Source organism: Micrasema longulum, unplaced genomic scaffold (genome assembly GCF_059751315.1).
Source record: "Micrasema longulum isolate JH-2025_06_02 unplaced genomic scaffold, ASM5975131v1 h1tg002168l, whole genome shotgun sequence".
Taxonomy (NCBI): Eukaryota; Metazoa; Arthropoda; class Insecta; order Trichoptera; family Brachycentridae; genus Micrasema; species Micrasema longulum.
The window spans coordinates 106,125-130,405 of NW_028279333.1; the positions used below are offsets into that span (position 1 = coordinate 106,125).

Genomic DNA, 24,281 nt, shown 5'->3' on the forward strand with positions numbered 1-24,281 from the left:
AATATCTCAATAAAAGAAAAAAAAAATTGGTCTGATGTATTTTTTGGTGAACTATTTATAAAACATGTTTCTTAAATATTTTGTATTTTTAACGTAATTTTAGAAAACGGAAATTGAATGACATTGTCAGCAAAGCTGACTACCTCATTATACTAGATAGCAAGTAGAATCATCGAAATTTCCCTTAGATAAAGCATAAAAAAGGAATTCATTTTATTTATCATCATTAATGATGTGAAATATTAAAAATATTTATTTCATACCGTTAAATACACCGAAATTTTAAATAGCGGATTATCCCTACAATGCTCAATGTAGACGGTCTGCTACATACCGATAATCGGTGTATAAAAATGATTTCAAACATGTTTATCACTCGGCGACTAGTTTATTATATTGCATATATACTAGCCATTATAATTTATTTTAAAAACTCGCCACCGGGGTAAAATTTTTCGATAAAATTTTAAACAATTGTTTGTGCAACTTTCATTATTAAATAAAAAGATGTTCAAAATAAATTTAAAAAAAAAAATATTTGTTATTTCTTAATTTCCTTACTATCTTGAAATTTTTAACGCTTTAATCCTTACATTGTCCACATAAATTAAAATATGATATTAAAACTAAAAAATCTAACTTTTATCTCACAATTTTTCCCAGTAGTTAGAATTAGAAAAATTGGGCATTAAAAGGTTTAAATACGAGCAACAAAAAAAAAACAAATAAATATTTCTTATAATTACCGGCTTGTGATAGATCTCATAGATAATAATTATAATGTTTGATCTAAACTATTTATCGTATTAGTAACCACGAAATTATGATATTAAATATGACTCCAAATCTGGTGTCGAAAAATGATCCACCTGAAAAAAAAACAAATGACAGCTTAATGAAACAAAACATATAACATATTTAAATGTTAACACTTTAATTTGTAAATAGAACTTTCCTATTTTTACACACTAAGCGGGTATTTTAATGCGCACGGAAAATCTGAGTGAATAAGTAGGATATAAGAACTCTCTTTTTGCTTTAAAATTGACTTTAATGAGGAAGTTAGAAAAACTACCAGAAACTGCACATTAAAAATGTTTTCTTAAATACGGTAAAAATTAGAGCGTTTATTTGAATGACAAAGTTTCTCGCAAATGATCGAAAAATAAAAATTAAAATCTTCGAAATATCAAAGTTCATGCGAACGAGTGTTAACAATTACAATAACCAATCAATTATAGCGTTATTTTGTTGCGATATATCGGAAATCGGAAACCGGAAATCGGAAATATATTTCCGATTTCCGGTTTTCGGGTCAGCCATGTTTTTCGATATTTTGCGTATTTTGACATTTAGTGGGTGGTGGGTCAGAGGAAATTACCGACTTAAACACGTGACGTCGCGGGTGGTGTAATTTTAAAAATTCGATTGGGGTTTTATAAATTACGAAACATGATGTAATACGACAAACAAAGAAAATCCAGCATAGTTTGATAGTCTGTTTAAAAATAAAGGAAAACTGAACTTCCTCGTTATATTATAAAATATTATTTAAAAATTTTTCTCCTTATATATTATATCTAATAATAAATACATCTATAAACTAATATTACTACGACTAAGCACTAACTCTGTGGTTATTCATGTTACAATTTATTACAACACTTTGTTTTTGGATACTTATTTGTTTCATTAATTTGATAAACAGTTAGTGGCTAAGAGGATGTGAAATTCTATAATTCATAAACGAGAAGGCAGTTATTTGCCAAAGTCACGTTTTGAGATACGAATAAAATATTCAAATGCAGATTTAAAAAAAAACTGTAATTAATCATATGTAAAAAAAACAGTACGGCAATGGTTTTAAAACCATAAAAGTTTTTGCTTATGAATCTTTAGATATTGTGTTATTGTAAAGTAGGGTCAACTAAATTATGTTTTATTCATGAAGTACTCGTTTTATCTGTAATGAAAAAAAGTATACCGTAAAGCAGTGTTAGCTAAATTCTGTTTCACTCATCTACTACTCGTTTTACCTATCACGAAGAAACGAAACTGAGATAATATGTGTCTAGGATACGTTGCCAAGAAATGAGTTGTCATAGTGGCTTGAAGGAAAAAAAATGTGAGGCTATAAAGGAAATACGTACGGCTGTTCGTGTGCCCCGTGGCGAGGACCAACACGGGGGCCACCTGAGGGCGCTCCGGCGCGAGGTACAGCTCGGCCTGCGCGCTGTAGAGGCCAAAGAGGCTCGCCCGGCACGCGAGGCGCAGGGCTCCCTGGCGCAGCAGGCCGGCCTGCACCGCCACCACCAGCGTGGCAACGCTTCTCGTCTTGCCCGTCTCGGCGGAAAAACTCTAGCGAAAGGAAAAGCGGGATAACGTATTGGTTATATTCACCGTCCTCGTACTAAAAATGGAACATATTTAAGATAAGGGAATGTGGAAGTCTAGGCATTAAAAGGGCTTATGAGCAGTCATTGGCAAGTTTAAGAGCCACTTTGCTCACTGTTTCGCCTATGTTTTAACATCAGGGCGCAGTTGGTAAGACGGCCAACTGTGAAACTGGTCGCGGGTTCGATTCCCGCCAGTTGCGAGAAAAAATCTTGCTGAAAAAATCTTTTTGAAAAAACACAAGATTTTCTTCTCAATTGGTTTGGGTGTTGTGGTGTATTTTTCATTACCTCCTTCCATATCCCCTCTTTCCCACCTGCTGGCAAGCCTTTAAATAGAGGCTTAGCGGGTAAAGCCTTAAAAAAATCCGCATTTACTCATTTTTTCTTTCTGTTTATTTTTGTTAAAATCTTATCCATTTCTGTTGTAATATGTTATTCTTATAACTCTCTAGAAAGCGAAATCCAGTATTTGTCTACAAAAATTTGGATAAACTAAAAATTTTTTTTTTTGTTTCTAGTGCCAGTCTAGAAACAATGAAACATTGCAGTGTGGGTGACCCTTAAAACCAATATTTTACGTCCACGTTGCAAGGTACCGAACCCAGGATCATGGTAGGCAAACCAGCGAACCACTGCACTAAGAGGCGGATTTACTCTCACTTGATTACCCTTTTAGGGATTTTTATCTGAGAAGGTCTCTATTAAATCGAAAAGACTATTCGACATTTATTTCAACAGTTGTGTCCGCTGGTATAATCACAATCGGTGCCCGTTGGAGTTAGCTTCTAATAGCACGTGTCCTATCAGCTTTCGTTTTATATTTTTGTGCAACTTTTATGATTAAGCTGTATAGTTTGTTTTGCATGTTAAAGTTATTAGTGTCCGGACGAAGAAACTGGTACGTCTTGAAACCGGTAGACATAGATAGGTCGGTAAGTGATTATTTAAAAATATTTAGTATAATATTATGTTAATAAAATTTGTATAAAACCACTCGCCGACTTATCTGTCTACCGGTTTCGAGACGTAACCCGTCTCTTCGTCAGGACAACAACACTACACCAACATGCAAATACCACTACACACCTTCACCATAGTAGATTTGCGAAAATATAAAATCGACATGCAGGTTAGACACATGCTTCACTACGCCACCACCGAGGGTTAATGACTTATGAAGCTAATATTTCAAAAGGATTAACAATCGGAAAAGGAGGAAAAAGGGAGGGGGAGGGTAGGGTGACCATTACAATGAAATATCGAATAATGGACTATATTGGAAAGTTACTTGATTATTGATTAATGGGATATTATTTTTCAAAGCCTTCTTTATGTAAAAAATCTCCATATTATTTACTTTCAGTCCATTATTATTTATGTGTAAAACTTGAACACCGGTATCTTTATTAAATTCATGATTTGAGTCTATAATGTGGTTGGCGAATTCTGAGAAGTTATTATTACTAAGACATCTCATGTGTTCTTTAACACGAGTATCGAAATTTCTTGACGTTCTTCCAATGTAGACTGAAGAACAAGAATTGCAATTTAATTGGTAGACATCCGAAACCGGTAGACAGATAAGTCGGTGAGTGGTTTTATACAAATTTTATTAACATAATATTAAAATGTTGGACCACAAAGTTAATGCTTTGAATATTAATAATATATTTAGTATAGTTTATTAAAATTAAAATGATTTATATTATTACCTTCTGCCTGTCAAGAATCCATCCTTTTCCCGCTTCACTCTTGTTTGCACTAACACCGCTACTCTTCCCAACCTTCGGCCCTTGAGCGTGTTCATGAGTGTTGTTAGCGAAATTGTGCATCGCGTTGGAAGGTTTTGTAATGCCTTTTTCCACGTCATTTTCGTCCGGAAAATGTTCCAGGGTTGTCCCGTTTATCTGAAAAGAATAAGCCAATCAATAAATTTAAAGATTCAGCTCAATCAATGTTAAATGTTAAACGCTGAGTAAAAATCAGTGATATTCTAAGATATCTACATTAATTTCCTATCTAGTTGATATATGTTATGTCGCCGCCGAATAGTTAAATCAGCCACTCAACAGAGCAGCTAGGCTGTTTATTAAATGTCGGCATTCACCTGAATGGTTAGGCTGTTCGTCGAATGAACGTTTTACGGAAGGATTGAACGTCGCGTAGTCTCTCTTTTTTAAAAAAATTTAAAGTAAGCAACAATATTTTGAGTTTATCTAAAATTTTGTAGACAAGGACTGGATTCAACTCCCTGGAGAGCTGTTAATATAAACATATAACAACAGAGATGAAGAACACAGTGTGTAAAGTGGCCACTTAAACCAGCCAATAACAGGTCATAAACCTTCACTAAAATGTTCTTCATCTCTGTTGTAATATGTTATAATGAACCGGGTTGTGGTCCTGTGGCTAGTATCACGGACCCACGGAGCAGTATTAAAATAATGACCTTAAAATAACGATAAACGTAAAAATTTATATAATTTATTGTGATCTCACTGAAAATCTAAACCGGAACTCTCCGTGTTGTCATTGAAGTATACAAACACTATATTTTCAGGTCAAAAACAAACTAACACAGAGTAAGCGGGCAATCACAGCGCGTATATGGATTTTTTCCTTTCATAATATTTACAACCCAATTGAATAGTGTAAAATTTAATTTTAACCTATATTTTTGGTGCATAAATATAACCTAAAAATATTTGACAGTGCGTTCCGCATGTTTACTTGTCGACAATTGTTAAATTACATAAGAAACGAAAGATACTGTCGATATTGTAGAACGTCGTCTCGGTCGCACGCGTCCAGTGTGGAATAATTGTATGAATGACAAAGACGGCGCTATACAAAGCGAATTAGTCAGGCAGTGTCTTTTTGTATATTACCGTTCCTTTCAGATCATTGATTTAAACATCAAAATTTCTACAAGCAAAAAATATTCTTATTAACTTTGAAAATAATGCTGAAATTTCTATGCATGAGTTTGGCCGGTCACCACGCTGCAATAAAAATCACCGGGCAAGATAAAATAACAATAGGGTTTAATATATTTAAAAAAAATAATCATTTGTCAATCGGCAGGTAAATACACAAAACAGTACACCATGAGGCCGACTAATCTCTACTCGATTTCTGTTTTTTTTCCCTGCGATTAGAAATTACATAAATACGACACTATACTAATTGGATTAGGCAGGCAGTCTATTTTTGCATGTTACCGTTCCTTTCAGTTCATTGATTTGAGCATCAAATTTCTTTAAACCAAAATTACTCCTATTTACATTGAAAATAAGGCTGAAATTCCCATGCACGAGTTTGACCGATCACCACGCCACAGTAAAAATCAGCGGGCAAGATTAAAGAACAGTAAGGTGGACTGATTAATAATAATATTTCAAATTATTTCATTTATCAATCGGCATTTGTCATCATTATCATACACGAAACAGTACACCGTGAGGCCGACTAATCTCTACTCGATTTCTGTTTTTTTTCCCTGCGATTAGAAATTACATAAATAAAACCAAAGAATAAAATAATAATAATATCCATCTACCCTAATTTTACCGGACCGAGTGGATAAGCGCGATACGTGTGAAACGGGCCCATATGACAGACAGAATTAATCATACTCAGACTATTAATATCATTATTTTATTTTTTATTAATATAATTATACATTTTTACAATTTTAACATTTCAATTTTAATATTTTTACTAAAACTAAAATCCCACCAAGACACTTTCTGTAGCTTGTTGGTGGAGATTATATTTATACTAACTTATATAATATTATCATATATGTATGATTAACAATGAATTAACATATATGTATGATTAACAGCAGAAAAGATCAGAACATACATGTATAAACAAATTGATATAATTATTTTTTTTCTTATTTTTTTTTAAATACAAGAAAATATACGAAAAATTGAAATATTTACACATGTCATAAGCTGCTATTCATATATAAACTTTTGATTAAGTAGCCACTCTCTTATTTTGCTCTTGTTACATTGTGTTAAATTTAAGTTCTTTCAGCAATAAATTAAAAATGCTAGGAACTAAATATTTGAGAGTTCTATTACCATACTTATTGCATACATTGGTACTACCAAACCATCATTTTATGTGAGGCGTGTATTATGGTTATGTTCGAGAGGAATTTTGAATGTATTGCTATTAAATTGTTCTAAAATGATGCAAAGCCCCAGTAATCTCCGAACAGGAAGAATTTTAAGTGTTTTGTACAGGAGAATATTATCACTTCTTTGTTTGTAAATCTCTGCTGATACAATTTTTTCAACTAAAGAGAACTGTAGACCCTGGATCATTAAAGTATTAGTTTTAGTCGAATGTCCCCACGACTTTATACCATACCTTATTATTGATTCTTCTAAAGAAAAAAAAACAATTTTAGAGTAATATTAGGCAAAATAAAAGATAACTTATACAAAGTGCTCAAAGGAGTCCGCAATCGATCACAAACTTTAAATATATGACGATCCCATCTAAAATTATGATCTATAAAAATACTGAAATACTTGTACTCATCTACAAATTCTATGAGTTCACAATTACACGGGTTAGAGATCATGTAAGCAATTTGGGCAATGAGCAACGATATTAGGCAAAACATATTTTTTAGCATATGGAGATTATAAATACAAGCGTTTAGTCATTAGTCTCTTTTGCATTTATAATAAGACCATAGTCATGAGCCCAATTAAAAAAAATGAAATCACTTTGCAGTATCTCTTGAGATTCTAATGGAGAAAAGAATAGATTTGGCAAATAAAATTCAAACAACATTCATCATTCATCCCTTTTAACTCCACATGTAATTTATGTATTTTTTCATAAATACTATGTATACTATGGGGATGATTAAGGTTAACGTGTATTTTAGTATTAGCATGTTCGTCAAATGAGTGTCCCGACGAAGAGACGGATAAAAAGTCGGTAAGTGGTTAAATACTTATATTTACTAACATTAATGATTAAATTAATGTAAATTGTATTTTTATTTTACTTTATTTGTCAAATTAACGGACAATGTACAATTTAAACAAATCATATAACGAAAAAAAAGCAATACAACAAAGAAAAGAAAAGACAAGTTAATACATTAGACAGGCATTATGGAATCCAGGTTAGTTCTACACACATTCAGTTAATTTATTGAGAATATTTTTTCAGTTTTTTTGTAAAAAAATTCAATTTACAATCAAAATAATTAAGATCTTGATTTTCATTTATTTAATCATTCCGGGCAGAAGCGCATGGAAACCAAAATTAGTCTTATAATTCTAAAACAGATTAAAAAAAGGATTTCGACGAAATACTCGTTTTCTTTCTCCACTCGAGTCATAAATAATTCTGTGAAACATAATACAGTGTACTAAAATTATTTCTATTTATATAATGTTCATTCACAATCTTAACAATGCTCACAATATCAAACATGATCATATTTTTAATTTTAATATAATAACAGAAAGATCACAAATGTAATAAGATTTTGGGTCTCTTCGTTTTACGTCGTGTTTTATTATTCACGGTTTGTACAAATAATATGAGAACCTTGCAAATAATATGATCGAGATAATAATTTGACTACAAGTAGATAGTTAAAGTTTTGCAATAATAGAATACATTTCTTAGAATGAAAGACATAATTTATGTCCATAATGAAGTTCCCAACGAAAGTAAAGGAAGCCTTTTACAGTCAAGATTCACGAATAGTATCTTATGTACAACTTTGTAATGGCGACACAAGGAAACTCGTAATAGTGTCGTCTCAATTCCATTCAAGTGGAGTTGTTATTTTATTGTTATTCATTTGTAATATAATCTATTAAAAAAACGAACGATTCTGAATTTTCTATTACAGGGGAATAAAAAACGCGTTTACCTGGGTGCAAATTTTTTATTTCGTTAATTAAAAAAACTCACGATTAATCAAATTTATGAAGGATTGTGTGTTTTCCTTATTTTTTCCACAAAAAATGATATACCACTTCAATAAGAATATTTAGTACTACGGGAAATTGAATATAAATACACGAAAGCATTTAATTGGGAGAAATCACAAAAACGGTTTTAATAAGATTGATCTACTTTGAAAATAACCAATCAATTTTAGAGTTGTTTATGTATTGTGATAGGTTTTCGGGTTCCGGGAAGTGTTTTTTTTCAACGTTTAGTGTATTTGGTCAACACAACTTATCGATGATGACTCGTGACATCACATACACACTATTTTTTGCCTTAGTTTGATAATCTATTGACAAAAGAAAAATGTAAAAAAAACACTTAACTTCTTTATTATAATAAACTATATGCGATTATTTGTGAATTAAAAATATTTAATATTAAAATAATGAATAACAACATCTAAAATATAGTACTGCCAAAATAATAATAACATATATAATCTATTACATAATTTGGATCTGATTTCTGTTCAAAATAATGCACGACTCAAATACTTATTTAAATATGTATTTTGTATTTTTGCATCACAAAAGGCAATTTGGGTTAATAACAGCAGTGAATATGTCGCAAAAAGTTTTTGAAAAAAAAAATGTTTTTAAATATTATAATCTCACCGGGCATCAAATCCAGAAACTACTACCACTCCCCACGAAAGTCGGCATTGATGTAAATAAAAAATTCACGAAATATCGCAAAAAAGGAATGTTACACAGTGTGTAAAGTAGCCACTTAAACCAGCCAATTACAAGTCACAAGCCCTGTAAATGCCTAGACTTCTATATTCCCTTCTCTAAAATGTTCTCTATCTCTGTTGCAATTTGCTAACATTGTTCAAAGTTTATTTTTGATTAAGGAATGTTTCAATCCCTATCTGTAAGTTATAGATTGCAACTATGACAGTTTATTGATACAAATATATAAATTTACTAGCGGACTCGACAGACGTTGTCCTGCCAGATCGTTGGCTTGCCTGCTATTACCTTGGAAAAAGGCTTTTCATTAATAAGCCGGTACCAGGTACTTGTTCATGATTGAATTTCAAAACTAAAAAAAACATTTTCAAATATAGAATTATTTTTTAAAATGTCAAACTCGGCTCTTTTCACCAATAAGGGTGCACTTTATTCATGAATGCAATTTTCAAAAATGTATTGAATGACAGTTAATATTATTTTAGTATTACCGAAATTCCAGTAAAAAGAAATAGATAAGTAGAAATTATAAGGAAATTATAGGAATATTCTGATTGGGATCTATGAAAAGAGAATGTGTAAACATTCAAAAACAAACTTTATTTAAACACATTTTTTTTTTTTTTGGATATGCATTCTCGTTGAATGCAACCTGGTAGGTCGATGAAAAAGAGATTTATGCTTCTAACTTTTTTTTACAGATTCGAATGAAAATTTGAATATCTACGAACACGCGCAGCGCAAAAATCTACATTTTGCTGAAAATCGCACGTAAATCAGTCTAGCCGTTTAGGAGGAGTTCAGTGACATCACACGTACAGAAGAATTATATTTATAAAGATTTATTAAATTAATGGACAAGCCCATCAGAATTGTATCAAAACGAAATTCGTATTTACTTACGCTATAGCGTACTGAAGCAAAATACGTGCACTCGAATTGCAATTGTAGAAAATACATTTCAAGTGCTCTCCCAATGGACCTACAAATAATATATATTCGGAGTAACAACTTACAAGTCTCCTCCTTCCACAGATTACGGATACATGTAGATATACAGAAATATAAACATACTACGGATGGTATTGGGAAAGTCTGAGCTGGGCTGGTGCCATCATATACTTACCAACTATTCTAAATTTCTCAACAATACGAGCGATAATTTTGAATGATATGTACATTGTATGTTGTTTGTTTCTTATGTCTTATGTCTTCATGTTATATTTTATTTTGCGTAGCTACTTCGAATATAATATGTAATGTATGTCTTTAATAAGATTGTTGTGCGTCGAAATCTTCGTAGAAAAGATCTGATTTTTTTCTGTTCGGGAATTGGTCCAGATTGTTAGATATTTCAACGCAAACAGGTAGAATCTTTAAATTTATTTCAACAGAGAGGGAAAACATTTTTGAGAAGGTCATATGGAAGTCTAGGCATTTACAGGGCCTATGACCTGTTATTGGCTGGTTTAAGTGGCCACTTTACAAACTGTGTAACATTCACCATTCTGCCCATGTTTGAACATCCACATTTCCTCAACTCTTCCATCTGTTGACTTTTGTGAAGTAAAAGAGCTGAAACCTTTATCACGTGGGTGAGAGGTAGAATCTTACCCATATACTAAAGGTACGAAAAATGGGTAATGAAGGGTTTTAGAAATGTGAGTAAAGTGGTGCATATTACATAGAATTTAATAAAAATAATTGTAATAAAATAACTAGCTAAATTATTAAATCGGAAAAAATACGAATTGCTGAAAATTATAAAAGTACGAGTACGATGTATGTGGGCCTTTTTCTGTTTGTAAAATATAAAATAATCTATTAATGTGGAGATAATATTATGCGAATGCAGAGATCAAAGCTACACGGGAAATGGTAATGAGTCCACTCATTCGTTTAAATTGAATACATTGAGGGGTTTTCAAATTCATAACTTGACTTATAATAAATTTGCGTTAGTAAATTCGTGAGTAGAATAACGAATAATGTTTTTCAACCAATGACGGTTATTTTCTTTATTACTTTGACTATAACATAGTTCTTTACTACTTTTTTTATTACTTCAACTACCGGGTGCGGTATTGCTACATCCCTTGTTCCGAAAGGCTTATGTGATGCGAGGATTGGTCGTAGAAGGATTAGGATGATGTCGGTATGTACTGTCAGTTGCAAACATGATGTGGACGAATGCACAGCGCGCTTTTGCCGTAGAAGCGTACATCCTAAAAAACGAGTCTATGATAGCTATCCAACGCGCGTTCCGTACTCGGTTCCAAATTCGACCGAAAATCGATTGCATTGAGGGTAAAAAAACTTCAGGGAAACAAGATCTGTCGTCAGAAAAAGAAGTGTAAGACCTCGAACGGCCCGAACACCCGAGAACATTGACGCAGCCGGGCATTCAGTTTTGCAGTCGCTTAAACGCTTTGCCCGCAAACATGCTACCGCCCCTCGACTTTCCGACCGCTCTTTGAGAAGAAATATTCTTATTGTCTAAGAGTTATTAGAACGTGATTTCGGCATAATCGATTTGCGGCATGTGAGAGTTTCCCGAGAAGTAGATTTCCTCGAGGGCTATGGTAATATTTATTGGCCACCATATGCCAGATTTGGCCATCTGCGTTTTTTTTTTCGGGGTTATTTCAAAACCGAACTTAATAAACATCATCCACGGAACTTAAAAAACCTGACCGAGCCAACCTGCATGAAAATTCTCTGTATACCCCAAATACTCCGGAGAGTCGTGCGATGCTTCAGATATCTCTTGCAGAAGTGTTTAGATAATGACGGGCACAACTTGTCTAATGTCTTATGGGCACGCACTGACACGCTGCATTTCAATCGTTTGCAACACCAAGTGTAAGGCGCAGACCGGAACTGCATGACATCGGCATGATCGAGGCCCTTCAGATTCTTCACGTCCCTCGTTGACTCCAGTTCGTTTTGCGTTTTGCTATTTCTAATACCTTCAAATACTCAGTTAATATAAATTCTATTCATGGTTAATTCATTCGGTGTTGTACTTAATTTAATGATTTTTGGTATAATCTTTCTCTATTATCTATTAAAACCTCAGAACAGTGTAAGTGAATCTTTCATTTAATTTTACGCAAACTTACAACAAAACTGCAGTAAGCAACCATTTCATTCGAATTCTATGGTGTACATATTATGCACTTTAGACTTAATACTAATTATTCAAATTTTGGCTCTCTTTCGCCTTTCCTTGTACAGCCATTCTCAATGCTTCTCATAAAAAATTATGATCTTTAAAAATGATTATATCTCACACATTTTAATATTTGAGAATATTATGTAAAATGTTAATATTTACTTAATAAAGGTGATGTCTAAAAGGCATGTTATTTTTTAGTGGGTTGTTAGTTAACGATAACAGTTTTAAAGTTCGACTTACGCAATAATATTTTGTTGAACACATTATAATAAATCGGGAATTTAGCGTTTGAGGTTGAATAATATTAAATCATAGAATCACGTATGGTGTACGAATAGACTTTCACTGCCTTAGTGGGACCCCATTATATGTCCCTATTTAATACTGCAAAATATTCCCAAGAAAATGGAATAATAATATATAATAAATGCATTTTCATACTTACGATATGTCCGTTGAGAATCCATGTAAGATTAGCTGGGGGGTGCGAGGGAGGGGCGGAGCACCGCGCCCTCAGCAGGTCTCCGGGGGCCACGCGGGGACGCTCCGACACCAGGGAGGGCGGCGCGGAGGGTACTTCTGCAATATTTCAGATTATATATTTTTTAGCTGTAATAAACCATTAATTAAATTAACATAGTCGAAATAAATATTTCAGTATTTCAATCACGTTAATTTAATTTTTAGTTCATCAGGGCTAAAAAAAATACGGGAAATTATCCATAAAGTAAAATATTATTTGCTCTACAAAAATGGGTTTGTTTTTATGTTTTTTCTTTAAAACCTGTTACTGATTAATATATTTTTTATTTTTTTTACAAGTATTTGGATTTTTGTTTAAAAAAAAAACTACTTATGGCATAAAATCAAAAACTATTTAGTAGAAAGTTAAAGATAACTTTGTTAACTTTCCATTGTGATTGGGGCCCTAGAATAGTAATGTGAGCATCTGAAGTATCGTTAAAGTTGAGATAAAAGTATTCATGATTCCACTTTATAATACTATTCATATTAAAATAATTTAACTTGCCACTTAAACCAGCCAATGACAGGTCATAAGCCCTTGACTTCCATATTCCCTTATTTAAGGTATTCTCCATCCCTGTTGTAATTTGTTAATCTTAATGACCCCCGAGGGGGTGAAATCCAGTCTTTTGTCTATGAACATTTGGACAAACTCAAATATTGTGATGAAACCAACTGGCCCAAAAAGAAGTTTAAAAATTGAAAAATTGTTTTCATGCGTTGCCTAGTATGTGAAATAATTCAGTCAGATAAATATCTTCACAACAATAAAGGTTTCAGCTCTTTGACTTCACTAAAATCAACAGATGGAAGAATTGAAGAAATATGGATGTTCAAACATAGGCAAATTGGTGAATGTTACACAGTGTGTAAAATGGCCACTTAAACCAGCCAATGACAGGTCATAAGCCCTGTAAATGCCTTGACTTCCATATTCCCTTATTTAAGGTTTTTTCCATCCCTGTTGTAATTTTTTAATTATATAATACACAGACTTTTAAACACAGCGAGGTAGGCAGCTGCTGTTTGACATTGTTGTTTTTTTATATTTCTGTTAATTATTTTTTAAAAAATGAATTTAAATAAATCAAAATAAGATACCGGCGGAATAGCAGAATAAAAATATTATAAATTTTGATAAAATAATTTAAAAAATACAAAAATTTATGAATTTCGGAAGGCGATCCTAAAGAAACACAAATCATTAGAAGTTAAGAGTATCAGTTACCTTACTCTTTCAAAAAAAAAAAACGCTTTTTTTACAGGCCGATTTCCGTTGTTCTTCATATCTCCATGGGTCCATGGATTTTGATATTGTGTTAAGATTTTTAACATTTTGAGTTCTTATGTCAATTACTGTTGATCTGGCAGAATATAATGTATTGTATTCAGTAGAAAATGTTGAGTTGCTTCTTGGGTCGTAGGTCTATATTTCAGGCAATTATTTGGCACGTGTGCGTTTTATGGATCATTGGACTTTGACCCCCCAGTCCACTTGATTTATTTTTACAGGATTTTTGCCTGAGTCGAGAGCATTTGTTCAGGGTTCCGGTTCTATTTCACAAACAAAACTAATTCGTAATTATCAGCACTCCCTCCATATAATAAAAAACCGTTTAAGAGATCGAGGAACTTCCCGACTGTTTCGTTTATACCTTAAGCAATTTTTACGTTTAAAATATTCAATTTCACAAACCGCGATCAAAATAAAATAGAATTTAACTTTACTCCTTTCACAATAAGTTTAAAAAAATTAGACGAAACGCTTTTATGGAGTGCATATTGCAGTCACAAAAACAGTAGCAAAAAACTGTGTTATTTTCTTGAATAACTCTTTGAACTTACAAATATCTATTTGAACTGTAGTGTTTCATACATTTTTAATGATTTGGAAAAGTATTAGTATCCTGCCGCCTGGCCGCAATAAAAATTATCTGAGGCGAATCTAAGGCGGCAAATGTAGATACGTAGACAATAATATTCTTTCGCGAAGAACTTTCTCCCTTCTCTCACCCCCTGCCTGTCTTCCACCCATTGAAGATTCTTCTATTCCATTGGAGACATAAATGTAGGAACGGTGATGCGCACCGGCATGTTACACTTCATTTAACGCTCTCGGCGGTAGTCAGTGATGAGCGGGTAAGGATGCCAGATTTCACCAATCAGGCATCGCTGTCACTTGCTGATACGAACACCGCATCCTACAATAAGGATTTAAGGATTTTTCAAATTATTATTTAAGACAGGTGACGTAATCGCTTATCTTGCTAAGATTGGTTTGTAAGATTGATATCATTATTCGCCGGGTTGCTACGATAATAAAAGTCGTACGTTATCATAAAAAATAATATATTTAAATATGTATTTAATAAATAACGAAATTTAGAAAAATATATTTTTTTACAGTCTTTATTCAATGAAATACACACAATATTAATACGTTATAAAAAGAACACTAAGAATTAAAAATATATATTTTGTCCCGATAAACTATTAAATAACGGGTGCTCAGACATTAATTTTAATTAAGAATCAAACAAAAGAGTACAGGCATAAATCTGTATACATATAAAACAATGAACATATATTATTTTGTTTTAGATGCTTTGAAACATTAAAAATATCATTAAGAAGATTGAAAAGAAGAAACTCAATAAAACCAAATAAAATGTTTTTTTTTTTAAATAGGAAAATAGAGAAAAATACTACTATTAAAATTGAAGAATAGCCATTTACTTGAATATATTTAAATAGTGTGTGCTTATAAATGTAATCAAAACAAGATAAAAAGAATCTGAAGAAAAAATAAAAATAACAAAAAATTAAAAGTTTAGGAAAATTATTTTCTGTTGAGCAAAATAAAAATGTTTGAGTTCTAATGATTTAACCAAATATTTTCCATTTTGTTTTTCCTTTTCATTTCCTCTTGTTGTTAAAAACCGATTAAAAAAACTGGAAACATGTGGTAGAGTGAGGTTCGAACCTCGGACTTCTGATTCATCCCTGACATTATCAAAGAACCACAACTTATCTGAAATTCAACTAAACATTATAACCCTTTCTATGAAAAAAATTTTTTGATCCGCGTTAAACTGTTAATTAAGGATTGTAAAAAATAAAACATTTGCGTTTTTTCAATGTATCTTATTATTATGTCAATTTCGAGGGCCATTTTCAAAGAGTTGTAAATAGTTTAGTATTAAAAATAGGAATTTAGTTGTTATAGTGCGGGATGCGAACTTCCTATCCCTGATTCGTGAGTCGGTGAACTATCACAATATGACCACAACCCGGTTCGATTACTTTATATAAGAAAATATTTTTTTAAACACTGCTTACTAAAATATTAGATACAGTATTCTAAATATGGAATGTAAATATAACTGTATAGTGGAAAGAAATGGATTTAAACGAGGTAAAAGTTGGAAAAGATAAACTACCCCCAGAGGAGTTTTGTCACAAAAAATATGATATTTTTATGTGTTATAATTATTTGTCGGGTAAACATAAATGAATGTAAACACACGTCTGTAAACAAAGCACACGAAATCATCGAAATAAGAAACCTTTTATCTACATTGTGTTTATACAAAGCAAATAGAAGGAAAAAAACATATGGATATATTTTTGTTTAGGAAAAAATGATTTTATTTAATAATAAAATTGTCTATTTTGTGTGTTTTGGAACCCAACAGTTCCTTTGTCAAGGTAAGAAAATATTTCATATCTTACTAATGTTTTACACTATAAATTCGCCGGATTGATTTCAATTTAGTATTTATAGTAAACAAATACGCCGTTAATTGATTTTTAAAAATCACCAAAATAATTTTAATATATCCAAATGTTTTTAAAGATAACTGGATTTCTCTCCCGAGGCAGTTATTAACTATGAAAAGACAGTAGTAAAAAAAGGGACTCTAACGTCGTGTTACACAGAAAGAGATAAGATATTTTGAAATTTAGGGATGCCAAACTATAATCAAACATAATTTATAATATAAGGGAGTGTCCACGCTCTATACAAAAAAATACAAATAAGTCTCAAAAATTGTGTTATGCTTATGGCAATAAGAAAAAAAACTTTTAAAAAATCATCTATGGCTCGCTAAAATGGATTGAAATTTTCGAAAAATAAGAAAGTCGGTGAAAGAAAAAAAAATAAGAACGGAAAGTGTTAATGTTTTTTTTTTTCAAAATATAGAATGTTATTGATTGATTGAATCATTAAAAAATAAGAACACTAAAGAAAAATAAATTTATTTCAGATTAGACGAACATAAAAAATAGCACATTTATTCGACTTTTTAAAGCTTTTTAATGAATAAAAAAAAAAGTTTTTAAATGCATAAAAAGGTATATGAAAAAATAAATAAGCAAACAATTTTAATTTTAAATCTTTCTTAGAATTAAACGTTGGCATCACTTTTTTGTTTCTGGCAACTCATTAAACATCGGAGACTTTCTGGCAAGTCATTAAACATCGCGTACTTTAAGTATTGTCAAAAAACAAAATTATAACTTTACGTCAGTCTTTTGATTGCAACAACACGACGCCTTTAACAACATATAAAACGGGTGTCAATGAAATTTTTGAGGATAACTTTAAACATAACATAACATACTGAGTACTGTAACGTAACATAATCCACTGAGTACTGTAACGTAACATAATCCACTGAGTACTTATACACCTGAGGTTCTCTGCTGGGGTTGTTGTATGTGCAAGAGGTGTAAAAAGGTAGGGCTGGCTTTGATAGCCACTGTCACCTAACAGAATGCCATTGTGAAATTGCTCAGCCTCAAACTTGGCTTTTATCAAAGAATTATTGAATCTAGTCTGGTCGTGGCTGGACCCAGGCCACCGGGCAACAACATCTCTTATGATTAAATCTGCATCACAAATGGCTTGAAAATTAATCGAAAATACTCCTTTTTGGTTTCCGGTATACCTCGGCATTCTTTCCTCCTAAAACCAATAAAATTTAATCAATCTACGTAATGGGAGAAATGTGCAGAAGAGTACACAGTGACATGAATTATATATTATTTAATTTTCAAGAGTAGTTAAATGAAAGGTCATTTTTATCATAATGCATTGTTATCCTTTTAGAGGCAGTATAATATGATTATATAATTTATGTTTAATTATTATGAGATAATATTTAAATAGCATACTTGGAGAAATTGCAACATACGTGCAGTCTATAGCTCCAATGACCCTCGGGAAATGTGCCAAATTATAAAACCCCTGTTTTAAAGGACCCAAATCTCGAGAAAAGCGAATGAAGGTTGTCCGGAGAAGTGCTATGGCCTCAGAAACTTCTTTTATAAATCAGCATGCAGATGATTTACTCACACCACTGAAATCTCCAGCAGTCAGCAAATATAAGCCCATTGCAAAATATCTTAATGTCAACAGTAACTTGATAATTGTTGGCACAGCTTTATTCCTGAAATGATAACTCGTATTATTGTGGTTCTTAGAGTAGAAAAAGTTAATATTCCATAATTATGTAAAGAACTTCTACAAACCGAGTGCTTCTGGAACAAATTTGATGTTCAATCAAAGCATGGATTTCATTGACAGCTGGTTTTGTCAAGCGAAATCTTGACCTAAAGTCGACTTCAACTAACGTCTCGAAGTAATTTTCTCTAGGCCTATAAACTTTTTTTCGCCAAATTCCAATCATTTCTTTTTCATAAAAATTTGCCCACAAGCTCTATCAGTTCCATAATTTATAAAAAAAACACACACTTTCCAAACTAACAAATCAAAACACAAACCCTCTTCGCAAACCTGTAAAATTGTTTTGCCGCTATTTTATTCTTTCTATAGGTTATGATTAGCAGTTAATCATAGGGAAGAGCTTTGAGCAGTTTACTCAGGGACTTAATCGCCGAATAGCGCTACTTAGCGCTGGTGAAACAGGTTATTTGTTTTACTCGACGAGTAGTTCTAATCAAGACTTTACTCATATGTGCTGAAATAGGCTCCTAGTGTATCAGAGTAATTATTTTGTATAATTAAAGTGCTTATATATATGGTATTATGATTTTTTAAATTTATTTTTTCTATTAATTTTTAAACATGATATAATTAGGATGTGTAATTTTTTTTAACTGCCTCTCTCAGGGAAGCTGGAAGCGTCTTCACTTTTAGATCGAAATGGAATTTGCATATTATGGATAGAGATATTTTTTTGTGTATTATTTAGTTTTTAGATATATTTATTTTCGGTGTACATAGTTAAATTATTCAATAATGTTATTAGTAAATTAATTTTAGTTAATTTGTAAATAAAATAAATAAATTCGACAACGATCCACGATTGTATCGATCCTGGAAGAAAGTAAAGACTCGGTTCCAGGCAACATGGCTGTCATCATCCTCCTCTCTTCATAGTGGAGTGTAGGTATTTAGTAAATTTTCATTTCAGTACCAGAGAAATGGTAAAAAGCATACTCCCACTTATAAAAAAAGTGAAGTAAAAAATTTAATTTTATATAAGGCAGTAAAAAAATATTATGAAACGGGAAAAACATTTATGAATATAAAAAAAATATAAAGAATTATACCGATGGTTAAGAAATACGCGTTACACAACTAAATATATGTCTTTAAATTTATTTCAACAGAGAGGGAAAACATCTTTGAGAAGGGAATATGGGAGTCTAGGCATTTAGAGGGCTTATGACCTATCATTGGCTGGTTTAAGTGGCCACTTTACACACTGAGTAATATTCACTATTCTACCCATATTTGAGCATCCACATTTCCTCAATTCTTCCATCTGTTGATTTATCTAAGCCCTGTAAATGCCTAGACTCCCATATTCCCTTCTCAAAAATGATTTCCATCTCTGTTGAAATAAATTTTAATATGAATAACTCCCAAGGGAGGAAATCCAGCCAGTCTGCAAGCATTTGGACATACTCAAACATTGTTGAAATATATGTACATTGTTATTATTAGAGTACACGACAGAATATGTTTACGTCTGCCGTATTTCAAAATTCTAAATAAATAAGGACATTTGTGCGTTTCGTTTGTTTTATTATTAATTTCTTAGTGATTTGAGTTATTACAAGAAAATCATAGTCATTCTCTTTACTGGTAGTTTTCCGCTCGAAAGTTAGATAAAGTAGATTGGCCCACTGCCAGGAACTTTGGCCTGTTGTAAAGATCAGAAGTGACTTTCCGCGGAGTCATGTTATTTTACTTTACAGTATAAAACGGCCAGTTACGCCCCCCCTATCTTTCTTACGAACGGAGGGTGGGGAAAAAGGAACGGATTCATTGCGAGCTCAAGTGCTCTCCAGCCTACTTCGTAAAGCAAACTGCTCCCTTTTGTAATAATAACATTACCATTCTTTGACTGATATATAATAAGTGTATTTTTTTTTATAATGATGAACAATAACTACTGTAATAAATAATTGATTGATTTACCAACAACTTGCATGTAGCTCGTCTTCATAGCTGTGTGGAATGAAGGCGCATCCGCCGACACCTCACAGCGGTAGCGGCCTGAGATGGGCGGCGTCACGGAGCGGAGTACCACCGCCGAGGGACCGGACCTCGCCAACTGCGGAATATTCAGCCGGTAAGTGTTATTACAACATTCCATATACTAAATACTTCGCATGCACGATGCATATGGATGGCTTATTGGGAATGCTGCTTTTGGTCGTACCGGCAGCTCAGGCTGAGCCTGTCTGGTGCTGCAGGTAACTGTTACTCGGAGTGAGCGGTGATTACTTACGTCTACATCCACTCCGGGCAGAGGGAAGACCTTGGTGTGGGGCAGCTCCTTGGGGATGTACCGGAAGAACTCCTCGCGGCCCCGGTACCACTTGAGGCTGTAGAGTGCGTCCTGCTCCAGGTCGTACCGGCAGTTCAGGGTCACCGTGTCTCCTGCTGCAACAGCCTCGGGAACTGTTACTCGAACATCTCGAAGTCCACCAACACCTGTGAATTTCACATTTTAAGCATATTTTTTTCCTATTGTATATTATTAAATCCCGAAGTTTAATATTACGAAACATAGTTTAGTTGTTTGTTCAATCGCGACAAGCTTCGGATAGACGGATTATTCAAACACGGTTATGATTAAGTAATCTGTTTTTTGGATTACTGCAGTGCAAATTAAGAAACAACACCAAACAGAGGCTCGTAATTAAGCAAAAACTTCTAAACAGACAAATCTGCGCAATAACTTACAAAAGTGCGTAAATAATAAATAAATTTCTCCAACAAACGTACTTAATTAACCTCTGGATTGTGAACAAGAAAGATTTGTTGCCTAAAAAGGCCGAGGGGTGGATATAAATCCTCCCTTTTCAGCAATTTTAGCCAACAGCAGCGCTAATGAAGTTGTTTCATTTCAATGGTTGTGAAAAGAAATAAAAAGGAAACAAACAAACATTTTGGTGCCATTACCCACATAGGCACATAATACTTGTAAATTTGTATGCGCCTGTTACATGGGCGTTGTTTACTTTTGATTAAATGTGACTTGCTTACATTCATTATTACATTTAGTTCCGGTTTTAGAAAAAAAACCACAATGGATTAAAAAAATGAAAAGTACTCGTGTTTTTTTAATAACGTACCTAATACGTAATAAACCAAAATATAAAATAATGATTTTACTCAGGGTTGGTATATTATGAACGCAATTGTAACGTGTTAGAGCGCGAATTTAATACGTAAATACGCGCTAAAATGCGTTAAAATTGCGTTAATATTGCTAGTCTAGTGTTCTTTTGTAGCCCAGAATAATCCTTTGTATTTAAAAGAATGTCCGCCTTGTTGTCTAGTTTTCAGATAAATATAGATCTTTGCGCTGTGCGTGTTGATATGTAGATATTAACATCTCTAATATAATGTGTTAAAAATAAGTTAGGAGCATAAATGTTTTATTCATCGATCTACCAGGGTTGCATTCGAGGATAATGCATTTACAAAAAAATGGGAAGATGTTGTTTTTTTGTGTATAATAAAAGTTTCTTTTTGAATGTTTATAAACAACATTAGCTTTTTATGGATTCCAATCAGATTCTTTTCTTAAGTTCCTTATAATTTCTTCCCATTTTTTTTTTTTTACTGGATGTTTGGTAAATACTAAAATAACAATTAATTCAAAACATTTTTAAAAATCGTATTCCTACATAAGTACTCTGTTGGTGAGAAGACCGGAGTTTGACGTTTGCAAAAAGAATGCCATATTTGAAAAAAAAAAAAAAAATGTTTTGGAATTCAACCATAAGCAAGTACCTAGGTACCTACTTAAATTCAATATTAATAATTTTTAGTTTTGGAATTTAATCACAAACAAGTACCTAGGTACCTTCTTATCAATGAAAAGTATTTTTCCAAAGTAATAGCAGGCAAGCCAACATTCGGGCAGGACAACATCTGTCGGGTCCGCTATAGCATATAAATATGGTATGACATAACCATGAAGAAAGAAAGAAAAAAAACAAACAAGATTAACATACAACAATGTTTGAGTATGTCCAAATGCTTGCAGACTGGCTGGATTTTCTCCCTAGGGAGATGTTCATATTCAAATTTATTTCAACAGAGAGGGGAAACGTTTTTAAAAACGGAATATGGAAGTCTAGGCATTTACAGGGTTTATGACCTATCATTAGCTGGTTTAAGTGGCCACTTTACACACTGTGTAACAAACATGGGCAGAATGGGGAATGTTACACAGTGTGTAAAGTGGCCACTTAAACCAGGCAATGACAGGTCATAAGCCCTGTAAATGCCTAGACTTCCATATTTCCTTCTCAAAAACGTTTTCCCTCTCTGTTGAAATAAATTTAAAAGATTAACATATGCTGATAGAGCAACAAAGAGGACTTATTTGCAGTATTTCTTTAATTTTTTTTTTTAAAAGAAGGTGTTTATCTTTACCTTCCATGCTAACCCAAGACCTTAAACCTACTTTAAACGGTATCAGTGATTTAATTGTTTTGTAATTCTTTAGGTAGAAGATTGAAAGATCTTGGACCAACATGTAAGGAGTGCCTCTGCGAACTTAGTTCTGCATCCTGGAACTGACAGTACACTATCGGATCCACTGCTAATCCGATTTATAAAATTACTAAATAATTAACTATATTCTAATATTTAACCCCTTTGATGTTCAGTCGTGATTCTCTTAGGTACTCGCGCATTTGGCATTCTTTGAACTGTCCAGCCCATCTCAACCAGAACAGTTTTATGTGTGTTGAGATACTTATTTATTTAAAGACTTATACACGTATACAGTTTACATACATGCATAAGGGCAGGCATATTGCCTTAAGGCAATTTATTTCTACCTACCCGAACCTTTCAATTTGAGAAAACCAGTGTTATATAGCACTATGCTTTGCTTTTGCTGTGACTGGGTACACGACACTGTTTTCATGTCACATATGTTCAAAATACGTAATAAATTAGGTTTACTAATGCACCACTGGCCTTAGATAGCGAAATGAGAATGATGATGATACTTGTATTGTAACTGTGTCTTTACCAGTCGTTGCAAAGTTTAGCTAGTATTTGAAATCTTGATAAGTCCGGTTTGTTCACTTTTAAAAATATTTTCATGCTTAATCGGGTGGCTTTTTCCTTCCAAGGCGCATCAGCATCGAATGAAAATATACAAAGTGAACTATATAAGAAGCTACATGGGTATAAAGTAGAGTTCGGTATTAGATAAGCACCTTTGCGTTATATGTAGTATATGTGGATAAATAATGGCTCTTTGGAAGCAAAGTTAGACGAGTTGACTCGAACTTTGTATCCACACTGCTTGTTGGTCGAAAACAACGACTAATGCGCACAGTTTTACAATAATTGTTACACCCAAATCCTTTGGAAAGAATGAATGTAATTTACGAAAGGTTTTTTATTGATTCACCTTTGATGTACCTACATAAAAAAAAGGAAGTTGATTATTTGTTGCTTATTATGTACAAGGCTTATTATTGTTCACGCCAGCTGGTGCAGGGTTCTCGCTTCGACGGTCTCGCCAGTCTCGGGTGACATGCGAACGAGAAAAAAGACACACAGTTTCTTCAAAATATTATTTATTTTCTAAATTTAGCAATGTCACATAAATTACAATAAAAAACAGTCTGAAAAAGTTGAGCGGGCACATAGTCATTAAACAAACAAATCAGCTCAAAAAAAACCACAGGGCAATCACACCCTCACACTCGCAACTCGTAACACTCGAGGATGCGTACAAGCCTCGCCTGTCACTTAGGACCTTCCGTCATTGTCTCTAGAGGCTCACTATTGAATGCCACAGAAATAATAATTATTGCAACTATCCTTAAAGATAACTGCAGTTCCTTTAAATGATTACGTAGGTAACCACATTTACCTAATACACGTAACACTCGAGGATGCGTACACTCCTCGCCTGCTACGGTCTGACTTTCCGTCAGCAACTCTACAAGCGCACTTGCAGACTTCAAGAT

General features: G+C 32.9%; 1 protein-coding gene across 1 annotated transcript in view; it reads right to left on the reverse strand.

The window, feature by feature from the left end:
• Nucleotides 1-573: 573 nt before the first annotated feature.
• The window catches only part of LOC148272891 (uncharacterized), a 49,204-nt gene continuing 25,496 nt past the window's right edge, over nt 574-24,281 (reverse strand). The window contains exons 3-8 of the mRNA XM_088239437.1: nt 20,561-20,766; nt 20,248-20,383; nt 12,715-12,848; nt 4,109-4,303; nt 2,151-2,358; nt 574-869 (exon numbers count right to left, since the gene is read on the reverse strand). Of these exons, the coding sequence (XP_088095563.1) occupies nt 799-869; nt 2,151-2,358; nt 4,109-4,303; nt 12,715-12,848; nt 20,248-20,383; nt 20,561-20,766 (950 nt within the window). The 3' untranslated portion in view covers nt 574-798. The remainder of the gene's footprint in view (nt 870-2,150; nt 2,359-4,108; nt 4,304-12,714; nt 12,849-20,247; nt 20,384-20,560; nt 20,767-24,281) is intronic.